Below are 19,320 nucleotides of genomic sequence, written 5' to 3' on the forward strand. Positions count from 1 at the left end.
CTTGTGTCGTGTGTCCCACCATCCCCTATAATTCAAACAATCCACTTTTCTCCAAATTTATGGTCGGCTCCATATCACTTTTGCCATCTCTGTTGAAAACTTTCCACATAGATTCCTTCGCCCCGGAACTCGTCTTCCTATCAGTTGAATATTTAACAACGCGGTATGTAAGAAACTATGATCAACTCTCGTGACCGTTGGATCCCCGCTGAGTTCCACTGTTCGGTGTTTGCTCTCTCCTTTTTTTTTGTCACTATAAGTAGTCCCTAAGTGAGCTTATTCCCTCACTTAATATTAAGCCCTTGATGCTGTAGCCAGCCAGAGCTCAGCAGCACCACCACAATGGCCACCCACACTTATTACAACCCAACAATAACTCAAAGCTCGTCCTCTCAGAGGCCAATGGCCATGGTGTTGGCCCTAGTCTCAGCGGTCGTGCTCTCTCCATTGTACGTGAGGGGCAGTAAGGACTTCTGGCATCGTCAGGACTCGGCGTGGAGCTCAGCACTCGTCCTTCCCGTGGTTCTGGCAGGGCTAATAATCGCCATCCGGACAGCCTCGTCCTCGCCTTCATCTTCTCATCCTTCGATGGGATCGAGTTCGATGCTCCCGTGCTCGGATCCCTCCTGGGTGTTGAGAATCGGGAGTTCATCCTGGGGGCTGGGTGGGATTCTGGTCATGTTGGTCATGGTGCTCTCTTGGCAACATTCGGTTCAAGAATTCCTGTGGAAATAGGGATTTGACATTTAGGAGTTGCTTGCTCTACCTATTTGATCGTAACGAGCTAATTGTTCAAAATAATGTAGGATTATGCATATCGTAATGTATTTGTTTCAACTAGAAAGAGAATTATCGGTTCATTGATTGGGCTAATTCCTACTTGAGATCTCCTTTTTCCAGAATATCAACTGTATACCTCGGAACTGAACCTAGGCGGCTAAGATCCTCTCCCCAGAAACCAAGCCACATTTGTCTCAAATCTCATATACCGTACGACTGAACTAACCATCCACCGGGCAAATCTTCCATGAATGTAGATCAGATATTGGTTTTCAATTCACGATCGAAAGATCTAAAGTAAGAGCGTACGAAAGTCTGGTCCAGAGAAATTCTCACAATATGGCAATGAAGTGAAAATGAAGAGTAATATTTCATAATTCATTCCTAAATTTACAGTAGTCAATATCTAAACACTGCTACAGTTATATACAACATGAACCCAAGAACATGAATTGATTTGTTTTGTCCCCAAGTCAATGTGCTATGGATTTTTCCTTTCTTGTTCCTAATTTTCCCAGAGAAACACTGATTGTAAAAGACCGATCAGCTCCTCCATCCACTAGCAGTGCTAACCGAGGGACCAGAGGATGCCACAGCTAACCCACGGTTGTACATGCGTTGGATCTCTTCCCGGTACTCTGTCAGGGACTTCTCCGGAAGAGCTGGGGTGAGTTCCACGACATCTCCCATCCTGAGCCTGCAAGTGGGATCATCCATTGATTCCCGGTTCAACCTGGGCCTCAGCTCCTCCTTGCGGGGGAAACTGTATGGAGACCATCTTGTGCTTTCCTGCCCTATCCTCTCCAACAGGTCCATCATTGTCGAGTTTGCTGGCAATTCCTGTACAGACATCTGCCAAAAGAATTCGGAAGCTCAGATTGGCACATTCACAACAGAGAAAAAGGAAATCGCAGAACAGAAATAGCTGAGAGGCGTTATTCGACAATCTGATCATTACGCTGTGCTCTCAGGGTAACCGGAATCCTCGAGAGAGACTCGATCTATTCATTTCTGAAAAAATACCCCCAAGTTTTCTTCCTCTTGTTGCAAACTCTTTTTTGACATCAAAAATTATTAAACCACCCAAGATTCAGCAACTTACATGGAAGAAAAGGACGAGAATAGAGGCAGTAGATTAAATTAACAAACCTTGTCGTTTTCGATCATGATAATATATATTGGCCCTTCCTTATTACAGCAAGCCTCATACGAGAAAGGACAGTCCTTAGAATGAGAAGGGAACATGCATGATGACTTCATAGAGTTGGCACCATAAGTGAGGGATGACTGATCTTTGCTCATTGTCTCACACTGCCATGTTATGACCCAGCGAGCCCACTCCACCATCTGGAGCACAAACGAGGAGTGCTTGCAGTCACCCTCCTTGTACCTCCAGTGGGCAGCAAACCCAAACTCAGCCTGCAAGTGCATCTCCCTTGTGCGGATTTGCACTTCCAGTGGCACAGTCCCCTCCCCCATCACAACTGTGTGAAGCGACTGATACCTACATATTAGCACAATTCAATACCACAATAAGTAAAACCCCCATGATCTGCTAATGAAAACATTTCAAGTTTTCCATATATCATTTGAACTAAAAAAAGTGGATTTCTTTAAACGTTGATATAATAGTAAAAAGAAAAAACAAATTCTATAAATTGCCCGAAACAAATGCACAGTTTTACTGGGGTGGATTTTTTTAGACTTTACCTGAATTTCAATGGAGACAAGATCTACAAGAGTATTTTCAGATGTGTCTATCTTGTCACTTTCAATTCTCTATCATAAGCATAGAGAATGTGCATAAAAGTTTCTTAATGTCCAACGTTTCAAGAAATATAGACAGACCCTAAAAACCAACTCACCCATTGTACTTGGGATGAGATATGTAGTCCTTGAACTTTCCAGATACTGCAGACCACAGCTCATGAACAATTTTTAATGCTTTGTAACAGTCTTCCTCGTTCTCAACAATCAAACGTAACCCATGTATATCATGGATTTTATCGACGCTGAGATTTTTTCTGCACAATAACAAACATGTCCGTTGTCAGTCTTGATAGGTCAAATCCAATGATAAATTCCACAAAATTTTCTCTATTTTCCTTGAGAATAATAGGAGAGACAGAAAAATTAAAATTACTACTGCATTTTGTACTGATGTTTGACAAAATAGCTCATCTGCACGACCAGCAGAAGCTTCTTTGCAAACTTTTGACATATTATTTGCAAACAATATTGACACAGCATCTAGTGTAGAGACAATGTTCAAGAAATGGACAGCTCGCACTGAAGCCAATTGATCTATATGTAAATACATGCGTGCGTGTATATATGTAGAGAAAAAAACTGACAGAAAAAGCATACTTTAACATCTTGGTGTAAATGCTGTACAAGCTCTTATGCCTTCCTGACAAGTCAAAGGGGATGTCTTCTTCCTTGAGTGCCTGCTCCAGTCTCTCTTTAGCAGAAGTAATCATTGCTTCATCATAAGATTCCACGAGCTGAGATGAGATTTCATTGTGCTTCTCAGGATTGAGATGCTTAAAGCACAGGTTCTCCAGGCTCTCCTTCCAGCTTGAGATCCCAAGCCGATTGGCCAAGGGGGCAAATATCTCCAGGGTCTCCTTTGCAAATCTCTGCTGCTTTGGCAACGAGATCGCGCTAAGTGTTGCCATGTTGTGTAGGCGATCAGCCAACTTGATGAGGACTGCCCTTGCATCTGCCATTGCAAGGAACATGGTGTGAAGGCGGTCTGCCTCAGCAGTTTTGCTCGCAGTGTTGTTCTCCCGGGCAAGCTGACTCAGCTCGCTTAGCTTAGATACCTAACCAAGCCCAAAGAGGGACAAAAGCAGTTGAACTTTGATCACTGAACAAATAGAAGTATACATAGAAAGAGAGACAATGAGGGGGTAAACTTCTAACAAGATGCAAAGACAATGATACACATTATCAGCAAAGTTGAAGTTCGGGACAACCACGTGATCTGCCTTTATTTTGTATGTTGCATGTGTTACAAAAAGAAGTAGATGTTCATGCACTAATAAAAGAACTAGGAGCTCTCCAACCATTACTACTGAATTAATGATTGTCTTCACAAAAGGTGATCGTAGAAATATTCATAAACATCCATATTAAGGATAAAGGTTGCTGACTATATGCTGATGCAAAGAATTTGCAGAATAATGATGACATGCAATGGACATCGTCCATTCATATACTGATATATCAATGTGCTGACTTGTGAATGCAAAACATGTCATAGACGGATTCCATCTTTTGTGATCTAAATACATGTACATATATATACAGAGCAGAAAGGAACAGCGGGAAGCTTCAAAAGGCACTGCTAATCCAAAAAGTATCTCAATAAGGTGAACAGGTTTTGACACAATCTCTCACCCCTTTAACCAAATCGGCAACATCAGCTCCGAAAGTCCTGCGAATATGGGTGTAACTCACAGAGGAATCATCAAGTGTGTCATGTAATAGCCCTGCAGCGACCACTGTTGAATTAGCACCAATGAGTGCCAGTGACACTGCTGTTTCCACGCAATGCTGCAAGTAAGGGTCACCACTCGCACGCATCTACATCAAAAGCAGAGCAAGAAAAGCTCCTGAGCACCACATCGTAATACTCCCAAGAGAAAAAAAATCTTCCACAGAAATTTATCTAGGCTATCAACAAATAAAATGTAATCCACAGTAATCAACGCAAGACTAATGTCCTATGAAACATGAAAATTAACATGAGCTGCCATCCTTACCTGCCCTCTATGCGCTTTCTCAGCCTCGTGAAATGCTTTAACTACAAAGTCATCATAGAAGATATCATGCCTCAACTGGGCACCCAATAGCAACTCCTCCACATGTGGCTCCGAAGTAGACTTAACTTCTCCAAACGCACCTTCTAAATTGAAGGTCAACTCCTCCATATCAACAGCTCCACCACCTCCACCACCACAGATCTCAATAGCTGGTGAATCATAGTCGACACAAGAAGAGCCCAAAGCGTGCCTAACAAACCCATTGAACAACCCGGCAGAACTTTGCAAGATCCTCATCGGGGGACTCTTTATAGACCCACTAGAGCTACTACTACTACTACTACAAGAGACTGGTCCCTGCAATACAGACACTGGGCTTTGATGATGATCTCTCTTAAAAGACCCAGCAAATCTGCCGCTGGACGAGTACGAGTACCCAAAAGAGCTGCTCAGTTCCTTCAATTCTTCACCTTTATCATGCCTGAAGGAGCCCAGTTCCTCCCCAAAGCTAGAGGAAGACGAGCTTTTCACCGTGGACGGTGAAGCGAATAGGCAAGAGAGGCCTCCAACTATCGGCTTCTGCGACGGGGCTGACGAGGTGGATGGCCTCGAGTTCAAATCGAAATCGTAGGACACATTGGAGTTGATCTGGTGGGTTGTGGAGCACACAGTGCTCGGTGGGCTTGCATACAAAGCAATTGTCGGAGCCATGGAATACTAACCTTCGTCAGTAAACCCCAAATTCAGCCTTCCCTCAAAGACAATTTGCAGAATCGGAATCTTTAGGGGCTGCAAATGGCAATCATACACCGGCAATCAATGAATTGAAAGAAACAAAGGGAACCCAACAAAATTCCTCCACAAACCCCCCAATTTTTCGAGCTGATTTCCTCCCAGAACCGACAATCTTGCAGAGAAATGCCTGATTTTCCAGGGAAAGGTTCAACCTTGAAGCTAGATTTGAGATGGGTCTGGTGGAAAGGGCAGCCCCAATGAACAGAGAAGCGCAAAAAGGGAAACCAGCATGTACAGATTTAAGCTGATCCGGAGCTGAATTGAGCTGAAATACTACACGAAGGACGAAAATGGGAAGGAATTACAGCCGTAGTACTAACAATCGGAGGAATTAGAGTCGCACACGCAATGAAATTGTAGGGCCGGGAGGGGAGACATGAGAGAGAGAGAGAGAGAGAGAGAGAGAGAGAGAGAGACGAGCGATGAGAGATTGAGCGAGTTCTTTTCGTAAATTTTTCCAGAGAATGGGATTGCCTCACGGCCAGGAAATATGGAATAGTGCAATTACATCTCTACCCTCCTGCCCCTGCCGGATCTATTTTGTATACACAATGCCTTCTTCTTCTTCTTTCTTTTTTTTTTTTTACTAGATTTGATATCCGCGCAACGCGCAAACAATTTTGATATTTTTTTTAATTTATCGTAAATAAATAAATAAAATCTTTACATTTTTATGGCTTATTATGTTTATGGCTTATCTGTGGTATTATATATTGTAGATGTAAAATTGGTTGAATGTATAAATTTATTGTTGTTATATGTTACTCTTTTTTTAATAGAAACTTTTAAATTTATTTGTAATATATTTGTATAGATGATCTTATTTATTTTTCATAAAAATTTATTCAAAAATAATATACGACATAATGCTAAATCCAATACAATTTTTCATATGAATATTTATATTAAATAATACATATTTCGCGTATCAATAATATAAAAATAGAACAATTTTTACAATTTGTAGTAATAGGAGTTACATAATTGCAACTCTTATCTTAAAAGTTTCGTATTTATATTACATATTGGACATGATATATGTGTCACTTTGTACGGGCCCAAAAGGGGGAGCCCCTGATCTATCCCTCTCTCAAAGACCTTCCAACCCCTCGACCTTATTTTTTAAGATTTAATTAATTAATTTTATTTTAATTTCTCTTTTCTTTTACTTTTTAAATAATTTTAATTTGGAATCACTGATAGATTACCACATAAGTAAAATTAATGGTGTCAAGTCCACATTAAAGATGTCTTTTTTTTTTGCAAAAATAAAATATGAAAAAAGCAAAATAAAAATAAGAAAAGTTGGATGAAAAGTTTCAAACACAATATATGTTTCTACCACTACAATACTAATAAATTTATGTGCTGGACTCACATCACACGAATGGAGATTCCTCATCGCACATGCTCGAATAGCCTACCTTTTAAAAAAACTATAATAGATTAATCCCTACAGCAATTTTCTTAAGATTTTTAGCTAGCTTTAAAGAAAAAGGAAAATGAATTCCTTTTGAAAATTTTGGAGAGCCCTATGTCCTAAATAAATAAATAAATAAATGTACCAATGAGAAAAATAAAAAAATCTGACCATTCCAAATTACCTCAAATATTAATTAACATAAATTGTATGATAAATGGATATCTTTAATATCAAACACTTATCTCAAAATATTAATTAACATAAACTATATGACCGTACTGAAATAGATATCTTTAATATCAAACTCGCGGTGTGGTGACGTTAGATTTACTCATTTGTATCATGTCGCTATCTGGGAGAACTATTAAATCTAAAGTTGAGTGGGCCAAGTTGATAATAACAATGATTATGTTTCAGGGATAAGTTTATTTTTGCTCGATGCTTATCTTTCCCAGTTAGTTTATTTTATTCCATTGATAGTTGGAACGACAGAAACATTGGAAAGGCATATAATTTATGCACTTCAACATTAATTAAGGAATAATAATCGGGAGATTGTCCATTTTTGATGATGCATATATTGATGTAATCCCGCCTTTTATCTAAAGCTGCCCACCATCCAATATTTTCTATCTTGCCTATCCATATGTGATACTTTATTTGCATTGCGGTGGTTACTACATTTCAGAGTATAATCGACTTCCATCAATTAACCATTAGTTTATCGCACTAGTGGGGTGTGTCTTTTCATTAAATCATGTCCAGATTATCTCTTGGACTGTCTGCACCATATTCTAATTGAATAGAATCTGGATCAAACGAGCGATAATCTATATCTCCTCGTTGGTCTTCATATACCGTGTATGAAAACATCAACATGCAATGTCATGTCTGTCTTGAGCATATACAGCCGCACTGCGAGGTTCAAATATTTCATTTATTTCTTTTGATAGATTTCAGATATATTTTATTACGAAAAAAGGAAAATTAAAAGCGACCAATGAAAATTCACCAAAAGATATAGGGGGGCCCACCTCTAGAGATTCTATTCATCGGTCGGTCTAACTTGAAAGTAAGTATCAGGGGTAGGATGGACTTTTGACTTTCAGTAGACGAATCTTCCGGCCCTCTCCGGACCGTGCTCAGGAGGGAACTGATAGGGACACCCGCGGGTTCCTGTCGGGCTTCTGATTAGAGCAAAACATTGTGAAGCAGCTGTTTTTTTTCTGTTTGATTCATTTTTGGTGTGGCTAACAGCCACCACGTGGCCCGCCAACCAGAAGCGACTGGCTACTGCTTGCCTACTTGGTCAGCTAGTACATCTCACACGTGTATACCCAACCACAGAGCCAACTTGGTCGAAGTTCGGCACGTGTTTTCATCCCATTCCGAAGTTGATCCAACTGTTATAACTGTAAAATCGACCCCTTTGCAAACATGGATGTCAACCATGAGAAAACATTAGGTGATCTTACCACATTACATAAAAAAACGCTAATCATGAAATTATAAACTTAATGCTAATCACTTGAATAATTACTATAATTATTCTTTATTAAAAAATTCTTATTGATTATTCATCATCACATCATTTGAGATAAGATCATTTAAAATATTACCGTCAATCAGAGACTCCCCCAGCCGGATCGATATAGCGGAACCCGACTTGAGTACCAAAGGATTCGTAATCAATCAAGCCAGAGGGAGGATTCACGTAAAACTCATGCACCTATCTATTTTTGACTCGTTGTCAAGTCGCATCCTGAGACTGGAGAAACTCCATAGACAGACCAAAGTTTGGATAAGAGATACAGGGCAAAAGAATCTGACAGTATTTATTGATCAACAGGAAAAGATTCAGGGCAATGAATGAATCGGCATTCAGAAACTCGAAAAAAAGAATTACTATGGACAAAACCGGCTACCATCTCAAAAAATAAAAGGCAACCATCCTCGCGGAAATTTACAAACTGCTTGAATCACAGCACGAGATTGAATGAAAACCAACAATCAAATCTTTTTTTCTTGCTTGCTCTTACACCTCATCATCCTCCTTGTTCGGGTTTGGGTTCGGGTTAATGAGTATATGCACCTTCCCATCCTCGGATCTGCCGCAAAATGATATTTACAAATGGAAGAGGCACCTACACAGCATCTCTTACCAGTGTCAGCAAAGACATAAAAACCAAACCAGCACATGCGCTGGAAGGACAACGAGCTACAGAGCCACTTCGTGAATATTCGAATCTCACCTGCTGTGACAAAATTGTGTTTTCCCTGCTGTGGGGGAATTTGTTTTTCTGTGTAAAAGCAAAGGATGTCCTTTTAATGACAGTGAAGGAACTTCTCAGATGTTCTCGTGCTAGTCCGTCATCTGAAGACGAGGCTTCCATTCTGTTGAAGCCTTAGATTCTCGATGAGGGACTGGTAGAATGATTTCAATGCTTTGATGTCACAGCCCTGTGCAAAGGCAAACTAAAGGTGTAAGAGGAAGGACAAAGAAGAATCGCGAGATGGACAACTATGATCAAGAACACACTGCAGCATGCCATCTGCAATTTCAAGTATTATATCCAAGGGATCAATCTATGGGAGAGATCAGGTGTGATCAGGAGGATATAACATTATTCTACTCTTCCATATTACTTGTTTATCTCGGATGGGCCTTGTAGTTTATTCATTGAAGAAAAAAGCAAGGGAGCTACCTCAAGTACCTGCAACTTTTGACAGTATTGCTCTGCCAAATCTTGAGGGCAATGTGCTGCTGGGAAACCTCTCGAGACAAAGTAAACAAGAAAATCGTCGCCAAACTTCTCATACATGACCTTTTGTGCTGATACAATTTCTCCAAACAAGAGAAGCTGCAACAGATATCCAATTTAACAAATCAAAATGCATATCCATAATCAGATGTTAAGTGGATATCTCTTTAGCAACTCAATTTTTCAGAAAGGCTGAAATTTCATAAAATACTATATTAACATTAAAGTTAGCCAAGGCCAAAAATATCTGAAACAGCCCGTTTAATACAATGGAGTCACAAGGGACAATGGAATTGCATCCTCGACAGAATTTCATAGCTGAATCCTCTTTCCATTGGAATGCACCAAACAAGTCATTAAGCTCTGGTCAAATCAATGATGAAAATTCTAAGGGTTTTCTGTTCGTGTAGTTAATCAAGAATAGGCTTCTCTATTGGCTTCCAACAAAAGAACCTGCACAATCCTCTAAGTCCACACCAAATTTAATAGAAAAATTGTAAATCTAACATACGGATATCAATTATTAGAGGAGAAGCAATATAAAGGAAATTATCTTACAGTATTTGCATCCCGAAACTCGAAGGATTTATCAAGCACACTTTGCAAGCAACAATTAGTTGCAAAGGCCTCGATGACGAACCTTTGAAAACCAGGCACCTGCAATAAATGTTGCCAATTCAGTGCAAACAGAGATGATTCCAAGGATCAAGTTGCAGGTTCAACTAGAACAAGAGCGATGTGGAGAGTAGACAATACCTTCTCTTCATTTGGCCCAGTGCACCAATCTTTTATTAATCTAGTAAATATCTGTACACATGCCTGCATGATGCATGAGCAATCACATTAGAACTCAAGCCGTACTAAGAAGGCTGACTACTCTGAGAAGAAGCAAAGTCAAAAGCAAAAATATATATATAAAACGCACTAACTACTAGAAATAGCATTAAACTTTGCTAGAGATGAAGTTGGAACTAGCTTTTCCATCCTCCCTAATCACCCTTTCAAAATCCTCCAATTCCACACACCCCCCCCCCCCCCCCCCCCCCAAAAAAAAAAAATACAAATACAAATACGGGACAATAAGACAATTTGAAACTCCAAAACGTACCTTCCTCACAAGAATGTCTCTGTGATTGCAAGAGGTATAGAGTAATAACTGCATCAGTCGGTCCAGATAACCCCTACTTTTGGGTGAAAGGAAGATTGATGATAAACCGTGCATTGTTATCACATGAAGAAATGTATAAAATGACTTCTGGAGCTCTTGCAGCTCGCGGAATTCCTACCAACAATTTAAGAGAAATCAAATATAGTTTCACTATGAATAAGCCTTGACAGAAAAAAAATTATGGACAGATTCGACAAGAAAAGTAAACTGATGTTTCTCCAATGAATATACATTAAAACGGCTCGGTGCCTTCATACCTCAGTGTTAGTGCCAGGTCCTGAAAGAATGGCATCTGTTGGAATCATACCAAAAATCCTACCAGCAATGACTGGAAACACTTCCTCTACAATTTCTTGGACTAAGGTGCTAAATTTGCAAATGAGTTGATTGAGTAACACGAGGAAGCGAACCATTTCCTCTGGCTGCATTAAAAAGTTACTTTAAATGAAAATTATTTTCTTGGGCGAGAAATCAAGAATAGTCAGTCAAAAATTTCACCCCAAGTTCAGAACCAAGTAGAGAGACAAAATCTTTCCCGATAAAGAAAATGACAGACTACCCCTGAATATTTGACTACATACCTCGCTTTCCGTTAGCAACTGCTCAAATGCCTTGGGGAGGTAAGGAAACACAGATGCTCCAAGAGTATCCACCATGCGGTGTATGAATGATAGAACCTAAGTACCACATATACCACAATGAGGATTGCAGTATTATTTGAAAATAGGATGTGCTCCTACTGAATTGCACACTATATACAGATCTTACCTTATTACGTAAAGGCTCTACCTTCGGATATACAATAAGTACTTGAAGGAGAATATCCAAAGTCTACATTAGAAAAGAAAGCAAATGAGATTTTAGCAAGTAAATATCACGATAACTAGTCCGAGAAGTGTAGTAGTCCGCACAATATCCCTTCAGTAATATAGCATGTCTATACCATTTGCGCAACTAGCATAAATAGAAAACACCAAAAAAAAAAAGAAGGAAAATACAGTCTAGCAAATTTAAAATTTCACTAGCCATAACAAAATGGAAATGAAATGGCATGCACATCTAAAATCCCTTTCTTCAATCCAATGAAATATTGAAATATCATTTTTGATATTTTCTGTGAGAATTATTATGGAAGGATATGACAACGATATATAGGGAGAACAAAGACGCCCTCTTCAAAATGTTATTTATGGTCAAACACAGTCCACTAAAAAGAGCAAACTTGGAAATTCACGAGTTCAAGCATACTTATGCTTAAAAAAATAATTTAGAAAAAAGTAAAGATCCTGAAAACCAACCTTCTTGAACATTTGACCGATTGCAGGTCGACTAGCAGTAACAAGGCGCTCACTGAAGCCCTGAAATGCAAAGACATGTGATGAAGTTATCAATGCATGTGCAAGATCAGAAAAGAAAAAGTAGAGCAACCTAATATCAAACGAAGAGCGGGAAAGAGTAAGCCCCAGCTCCCTAAAGAAAGTTATGGCGTTTCATCATCAAAGGATTCAGAAACATAGTAAATCAAAAATTAGTATGGTGGCAAGAAGTTAAAGAAGACAACCTTGCTGAGGGCATTAATTGCCATGATTATTTGCTGAATGATAGCAAACTTTGCAGAAGACTCATCCATACTATCTGTGGGAGTTGAAAGCAGAGATCCAACCTGGTTCGTAACATAAATAACGCAGACCGCATTCACAAAGAAATGATTGATTATTATATTCACTTAACCACTCTAAGAGGAGGAGAATTGATTTTACTTTATTTACAGACCTGTTGGCACAGAGGGGTCAGAAGAGAAGATAGATACTCAGATTGCTTTTCAAGAGGCACATCTTCCATTCCAATAAGCAACCCAATTGCCTGTTACAAATGTTATCGGTAAGTATAAACAAGAGTCAGCATTTTTGACATAATTCCTCCTACTCAATCCAAAAAGCTCAATGGTGGCCATGTCCCAAAGAATTGCCAGGAAATAATCCTACCTCAAATATGTGGCTCCCATCTTCAGATGCCGAGAGTTCTTTAGAGGTATAGCCTGTATTTGTAAACCTTGCAACTGCATCCTGCAAACCCTGATAAAGGTACTGTACAAAAGTCATCATAAATGTCCCATTGAACGTGTGAACACAAACCAAAATGCGACAGATATGCAATATGATATGCTAAAGCACTTCCTACAATTCCCAATCCTATCATCACAGCTCATCATACTATTCAAGCAGGACACTCAAATATTTTCCGACATGTTCTCTAGCTTACCTCAGTGCTTTCCCTCTAAGGACAAAAAAATAGACTTCACCAGCACTTCAAGTTCCCTTTTGGTAATAAAAATCTTCAATTTTAAGTAATCAACTGTGTTCAGTTGACAGACTAGATAATAATAATAAAAAATTGTTCATTTTTTATTTGTTAAACCGTCTAGCATGAGCTCCATTAGATACACACAACTTTGTCCTTGAAGAGTTGTCTTTATCAGCAGGCTGATCCGAAACAAGAAAGTCCCTCTATAGCAAAACACATTATCTCCCAACTCTAGAAAATTGATTTCTGCCGAAACAGGTCCAACAAGCGACTATTTTTCAAATTCACCTCCCTTCCACTCCCGACTGTTTTTCCACTAATTCACAGCATTGTAAATCACAAGCTCCTCCATCAATCTGCTAAACCTTCACTATCTAACGACACTAACAATGCAACCAAATGTGATTAGACTTACTGAAGCTGAAAATTTTATTTTAAAGAAAAAAGGGACGGTATCTATCAACCTGCAGAATTGTCTCTATGAAAGGCACAAGGTTTGCTTTCAGGAGCTTCACGACCCTCATAAAGAGGTAGCTTGCCCTCCGACTAACATTTACATTTGGGTGGCGTATCCCTCTCTCATCGAGAAAAGCTGCCAGCACCATGGGGATGTATTGGGGATTCTCCTGAACAAACTTCATGTACCTTGTGATTGTGTCCAAATAAACCAGCGCCACTAACCTATGAGAGTGGCATGGAAATCTTGTGGACAAAAGCGTCGGCACCAACTCGCTCAAGAGTCCACTCCCACTCTTCATCGACTCCTCATTTTGAGACTCCCCAAGGGCATAAAAGAGGGAAAGGGCTGCCTCAACCTCTTCGACATTTCTATCAGATGAGGATGAGACAGCACTAGCTAGCGAGTTCCTAATGAACAGAAGAGTAAGATTAGGTGCTACACGTCCTACACTACGGAGCAACACCAATAAATCCTTTCGACTCTCAGCCATCCGGTCCTCCTCCTCAATGCCAATCTTATCCAGTGAGTCAAGGTTCTCCCTATAAGCAGGGTCATATCGAATCTGAGTGCGGATAACCTCCAAGATCTGGCCCACGTGATGAAGCTCTTTGTCCTTCAAGGTAGAAATGCCCTTCATTGTGGCCATGTAGCTTGACAGGAGCTGCACAACATTGAATCCCGAGTGGACCTCACAGTTCTGTACAACATAAAATACAGAGGGTAGTACTTCATCCAATAGCTTTGTGGACTCCCTCTTTGCTTCCTCAGAATTCACTCTTTTCAAGCACTCCAAGACTTCTGTTGCATAATCTGTGAGCAATGCAGCAACCCCTGGCACAAGCTCGGAATCACCATAAGTAATTAAACTAAAGACACGACTGATTTGAAGACTTTCCAGTAGGGACAACTTCGACTGTGGATCCATCCGCTTCAAGACAACAGCAGAGATGCAACCTGCGGCTGAGCAACGGAGCTGCTCTGACAGCCCGTCAAGCAAAACCAAGTCGAATAGTAAGGGGACAAATGCATCATTAGCAACTAATCCGATATCAATCCACGAAATGTACCTCCTCATAGTATCTAATACACCCGAAGATAGCTCGGGGTCTGAGTTTCTGTACAACGTCACAATGTCGTACCAAGCCCTAACGATCTGCGCCACACATTGCTGCCTCATCGCATCCTTAACCCGCCCTGCGACTGCCACTTCCTCGGGGGACCGAGGGTAATCGAGGCTAATCAACTCATCGTCCAGAGAATTCAAGACCCGACAGAACATATCGATCACGGCCGCCCCTTTACTCAGATGCGGTAAGAAGTCGACAAATACGGAGGACCAGATTACGGGGTACTCGAAATAGATCAATGTGACAAAGACCTGGGCAAGCTTGTTCTTGATGAATGCAGGGCCCTCGAGGACACCCACATTCTTATCGTCGGAGCAAGCGATGGACAGGACAGAGCTCCGGACATAGTCCTTCTCGTCCAATCCCATCAGGGAGTACTTAACCCGAATGACTTCATGTAAGGTCTGCAAGCACCAGAACTGGACCTGGACGAGCTTGCAGAATCGCAGCTTTTCGATGCAAATACGACAGATTGTGGGGGTTTCTTTGATTTGCTGGCAGTATGCTACCGCCTGTGCCTTTAAGCCCGAGTCAATGTTCCCCGATTCATCGAAACTGATCACTATCGCTTCCTCGAGAGGGTCCATAGGTCGACAAACCCTAGGACGTTGAGAAGCCCTATTCAATTGGAAACCTTCCCGGCTTCCAGCTCCGTTTAAAGTCGACAATGAAAAACCCAAAAGACGTAACCGTCGGAGTCGATAGAAAGGAGCGGTTATTTGACTGTCCCGATTCGATTGGATTCGATTCCGGGGGTAGAGAACCAGAGGAATAAGGATTGGAAAGAATTGAAGCTGACGAGCTATGGGAATCGTTGCTCGGAGAAGAAAGATTGGATGAATTCAAAGGAGCAGTGCCGGTAGGGCGACTAGGGTTTTTGGAGTCTGTGTGAGGCTTGACGCTCTGTTTGCAGGGAAGAAAAGGAGACTCTCTCTAGGGTTGGATTTGGAATTTTGTGTTCTTAATGAACAGTCATCTTAATTCGAGTCCGCGGACTTTTTTTGCAGTTTTATATTTTATGTTGATATTATTATATTCATGAATTCTATAATAACAAAAACTTTGAAATAAATAATCAATTATAAAATTTGAAAAACAAATTATTATGAAAATGTGAACAAATTTACAGGGTATGTGAATAATCAATCATCCTGAGTTGAGAGTCACGAACGGAAACTGCGCTAATTAATCGAATGGAGAACTCTCGTGTTCTCGTGAGAGGAATTTAAATTACATAATATATATAGATATAATAAGACAAATAACACTATGTTAAGAGGAAGCACAATTCTCTTTCTTCGTGGGGGTCTAATTCGATCACATATTTTTATTATTGAACTTAGTCTCTTGATAAACGTAATAAATATAAAGAAGAGACATCCTTCACCCAGTAGCGAATGGTTGATCCAAGATTTCAAAATTGATAGGATAGGGAATTAATACATCTAACGCACTCTAAATGTGAAAATTGATCCTCTAAAAAAGGAAATATTGAATGAATTGATTGTAAATTATGAGATTTTGCTAGTAAAATGGGACAAAAATTAAGAGAATAAAATGAAGAATGGAGTAAAAGATTATACGGAGAAGAGATATAAATCATTTATGTAATGACAATCTATTTATAATATCTAAAAGTTGGCTCCTCAGGTTAGTGCGTGGAGAGGCCTCTATTTTTATCTTCGAGGGATTGTCATGCCAGTTGGCTGAGTTACCGGAGCTTTCAACCTAAACTCCATCTTCCTCCCAGGCTATTCCACCTCTCCTCGGCTTGTGTTCTCGATCTGCTTGACCAAAGCAGAAACATCAGAAGTCACATTACTGATAAGGAATTTCAAGGCCTTACTATGCGTGTGCAACCTGTGCTTTTCCACCTTATTAGTCTCGAGCAAGTCACCGCCATCTCTAAGTGACTCCAAGTACTTTTCTTCAGGAGCCGCACACTCGACCGCTGTCGTCAAAACTTTTCCTTGCAAAACATACATGCTTTTCTGCAACGGTTTCTTCATTACCACGAGTGCGCCCTTCGAGATTTTAATGACTCCACCTCGGCACCTATACTTATAGCCAAGCTTGTTAAGTGTACCCAACGAGATTGAATTTTTCTTTAACCCCGAGACATGCTTAACATCTAACATCTCACTGCCAATATGCAACTTGATCCGCACTTCGCCCATTCCGACAACATCATACATGTCACCATTAGTCATTCGAACTTTCTCACCTTCTACAAACCGATAAGTAAAAAAGAATCCTCTATCATTGCAAACATGAAAAGTGCATCCGAGTCAAGAACCCACGTGATACCTGAAGTGCCAGATGTAGTGAGAATTTGGCACCTGCATTTTCGACATCTGCTGCTGTCAAAATATCTCATTCCTCATACCTTTCCTCTGCTACTACCACATCACCTGAGAGCTCACCTTACTTGCCTCTTCGCCTCGAGCAATCTCTCTTAAGACAGCCTTCCTCGTTGCAATTCTAGCAAATTGGCTTTCTACCCCTTGACTTGCGCATGCCACAAGACCCCTTCTCACTCGATTTGCCCTTTACTATTAGGCCCTCACCTTTGCATCCATGGTGCTCCATCACCTTCTTCTATAACTCCTTCGAGTTCAATGATGCCCTAACATCTTCTAATGCTTGTCCAACCATATAGCATGGTATTCATGAAACTATCATATGCTTCCGAGAAAGAACACAACAACAATTGAGCCTGATCCTCGTCTTCAATCTTGACATTTTCCCTCGCGAGATCCATCCCGATTTAATTAAAGAGGTCCACGCGATCTCCTATGAAGGTCCTAGACTCATCTTCAAATGGTACAATTGATGTTTTAAGTACAACTTGCTCGTTAGAGACTTCCGCTGATATAGCGATTCCAACTTCTCCCACACTTTCGTTGCCGAGTCCTGATCGTATACCTTTCATAGACCTTTATTCGATAGGTTCAACTGGATGGCGCTTAGAGCCTTCGACATCACTGTCTTTCTCTCCACCTGTTACGGGACCGCGGGCAGCTTCTTTTCTCCTTTTAATGCTCCCTTAAGGCCATGTTGCACCAGCAAAGCCTTCATCTTGATCTTCCATAGCCCAAAGTCGTTCGATCCGTCAAACTTCTCCACCTCAAACTTGGCTCTCGACACTTCACCCGCTCCTAGACTGTAGCTATGATACCAATTTGTTGTGAAAGATGCCGAATTCAAGGAATTTAAAGCGAGAAGAAAGAATAATGAATATTGAGATATACATGGTAAAACCCTCGGAGTGAGGAAAACGTCCACGGAAAAAGCATGACATTTTACTAGATCAATAAAATCGGAGAACACAACTTCAAGATCGCAGTCGTGTTTCCCAACATCCCTTTACAAGACCCAAATCTGATAAGAGCCTTATAATCTTCTCAATTCTCACTACTCTCTCACTTGAACCCTAGAGACTCCAAGAGAGTAAACCCGAGAACTCCCAAAAAGATTACCCGTGATTCCCGCAAGTGTTGTCTTGATACAAGACCCTCTCCCTTGAGACAATATCCTCCCGATTTCTCAACGATATCTTGATATAATTCTATGATATTTCCCCTTTGAAATATTCTACAGATGTTCTAGAATTATCTTTAATATCCCATAGAGATAATTTTCCCATTTAAAAATGTAAGGGATGCAACGAAACCAAGACAAAATAGGAGACATAATCTCAGGAAAATCTGAGATCTTGCACCTTCCTTTTTTGTCCAATCTCGTTACTGGCTTTTGGGTCTTCGAATTATCCGCTGAATATGAGATACCCTTAACACTTATTAACAAGACAACTTTTCATTATGTAACTAGAATATTTATCCCAATAATATATGTTAAATTAGCTCATAACCAATGCCCACTTAAATTAGGTTGATAGGGGCTCTAGTGCCTCCGTCAAGGGTGGGGGAGGTCCAAATCGATGGAGCCCTTCCGGCATCCCCTCTCTCTCAGTGAGGTCGCCGAAGGCACTGGAGGCCCCATCGACCTCGTCAAGAGGGATGGGAGGCTGGAAAGGCTCCCTCCTCCGGTCCATTTTTATTTTATTTTTGTATTTTTTTTACATTTTTCTAATTCTTATTTGATTTTTATTTGATTTGATTTAATTTTTTTTTACATTTTTCTTATTTTATAAAATGTCAAATTACTTTTTCATTTTTTAAATTCTTTTGTATTTGCTTTTTTACATTTTTTTCTTATTTATAAAAATTTCAAACTATATTTCTATTTTTTTTATTTTTTTGTATTTTATAAAAAGCACCAAAATATTTTTTAATTTTATTTATTTTCAAATATTTTTTGCTTATTTATTATTTTACATTTTTTAAAAATTTATTTTATTTTAGTTAATTTTATTCTATTTTTCTAAATTTATTATGGTCTTTTATAAATCCTTAAGAATTATTGACCTGGCATGCGATGGTTAGTCCACATGTACCGATTGACGGCCAACTGAGATTGTTTTTAATAGTGTTATGTCCACGTCAACAACCGTTAACAGTCGGTTATAAGATATACCAAATTTATCACTTTTCTAAACGTCTTAGGACTACTTTTTGCAAAGTCATACTTATAGGACTTAAACTCAAAAACTAGTAAACTTTTAGGATCATTGCTATCTTTTTTCCGAATATAAAGGGTAGAATAACATGAAATTTTTATATAAAGAGTACCCAAAATTTCACGTTGTATGATTATTATGTGAATTTTACATAT

The 19,320-nt window shown here is 39.8% G+C and overlaps 2 protein-coding genes across 6 annotated transcripts; both read right to left on the reverse strand.

The window, feature by feature from the left end:
- Positions 1 to 1,099: 1,099 nt before the first annotated feature.
- LOC116199569 (probable GTP diphosphokinase RSH3, chloroplastic) lies at positions 1,100 to 5,758 on the reverse strand. Its single transcript, XM_031529967.1, has 6 exons — positions 4,548 to 5,758; positions 4,183 to 4,368; positions 3,148 to 3,605; positions 2,646 to 2,804; positions 1,930 to 2,284; positions 1,100 to 1,632 (listed from the first exon to the last, which is right to left on the reverse strand). The coding sequence occupies exons 1-6, from the start codon at positions 5,256 to 5,258 to the stop codon at positions 1,324 to 1,326; spliced, it is 2,178 nt and encodes a 725-aa protein (XP_031385827.1). The 5' UTR covers positions 5,259 to 5,758; the 3' UTR covers positions 1,100 to 1,323.
- A 2,816-nt stretch (positions 5,759 to 8,574) lies between these two features.
- LOC116200172 (exportin-T) lies at positions 8,575 to 15,554 on the reverse strand. 5 transcript variants are annotated; one of them, XM_031530916.1, is made up of 14 exons: positions 13,464 to 15,554; positions 12,681 to 12,770; positions 12,469 to 12,558; positions 12,257 to 12,358; positions 11,994 to 12,053; positions 11,464 to 11,526; positions 11,277 to 11,372; positions 10,953 to 11,117; positions 10,636 to 10,809; positions 10,284 to 10,346; positions 10,086 to 10,184; positions 9,471 to 9,626; positions 9,018 to 9,225; positions 8,575 to 8,909 (listed from the first exon to the last, which is right to left on the reverse strand). In XM_031530916.1, exons 1-13 carry the CDS (start codon positions 15,171 to 15,173, stop codon positions 9,136 to 9,138), a joined length of 2,958 nt encoding a protein of 985 aa, XP_031386776.1. In that variant the 5' UTR covers positions 15,174 to 15,554; the 3' UTR covers positions 8,575 to 8,909; positions 9,018 to 9,135. The 5 variants fall into 5 exon arrangements, with proteins under 5 accessions (XP_031386776.1, XP_031386775.1, XP_031386772.1 ...); XM_031530915.1 differs by having other exon boundaries at positions 9,480 to 9,626; positions 12,681 to 12,782; XM_031530912.1 differs by having other exon boundaries at positions 12,681 to 12,782.
- Positions 15,555 to 19,320: the final 3,766 nt, after the last annotated feature.

This window comes from Punica granatum, chromosome 3, assembly GCF_007655135.1.
Source record: "Punica granatum isolate Tunisia-2019 chromosome 3, ASM765513v2, whole genome shotgun sequence".
Classification (NCBI taxonomy): domain Eukaryota; kingdom Viridiplantae; phylum Streptophyta; class Magnoliopsida; order Myrtales; family Lythraceae; genus Punica; species Punica granatum.

Bases quoted from the DNA above. Each gene is read 5' to 3' on its own strand.
- LOC116200172 (XM_031530912.1), bottom strand. From the start codon at position 15,173: ATGGACCCTCTCGAGGAAGCGATAGTGATCAGTTTCGATGAATCGGGG. The intron at 11,373-11,463 runs GTAAGATCTGTA...TGTGGTACTTAG, and splicing joins TAGAGCCTTTACGTAATAAG to GTTCTATCATTCATACACCG. The intron at 10,347-10,635 runs GTACGTTTTGGA...TGCATCATGCAG, and splicing joins GAGACATTCTTGTGAGGAAG to GCATGTGTACAGATATTTAC.
- LOC116199569 (XM_031529967.1), bottom strand. From the start codon at position 5,258: ATGGCTCCGACAATTGCTTTGTATGCAAGCCCACCGAGCACTGTGTGC. The intron at 3,606-4,182 runs GTGAGAGATTGT...GGGCTTGGTTAG, and splicing joins TTGCCGATTTGGTTAAAGGG to GTATCTAAGCTAAGCGAGCT. The intron at 1,633-1,929 runs GTTTGTTAATTT...TTCTTTTGGCAG, and splicing joins TCATGATCGAAAACGACAAG to ATGTCTGTACAGGAATTGCC.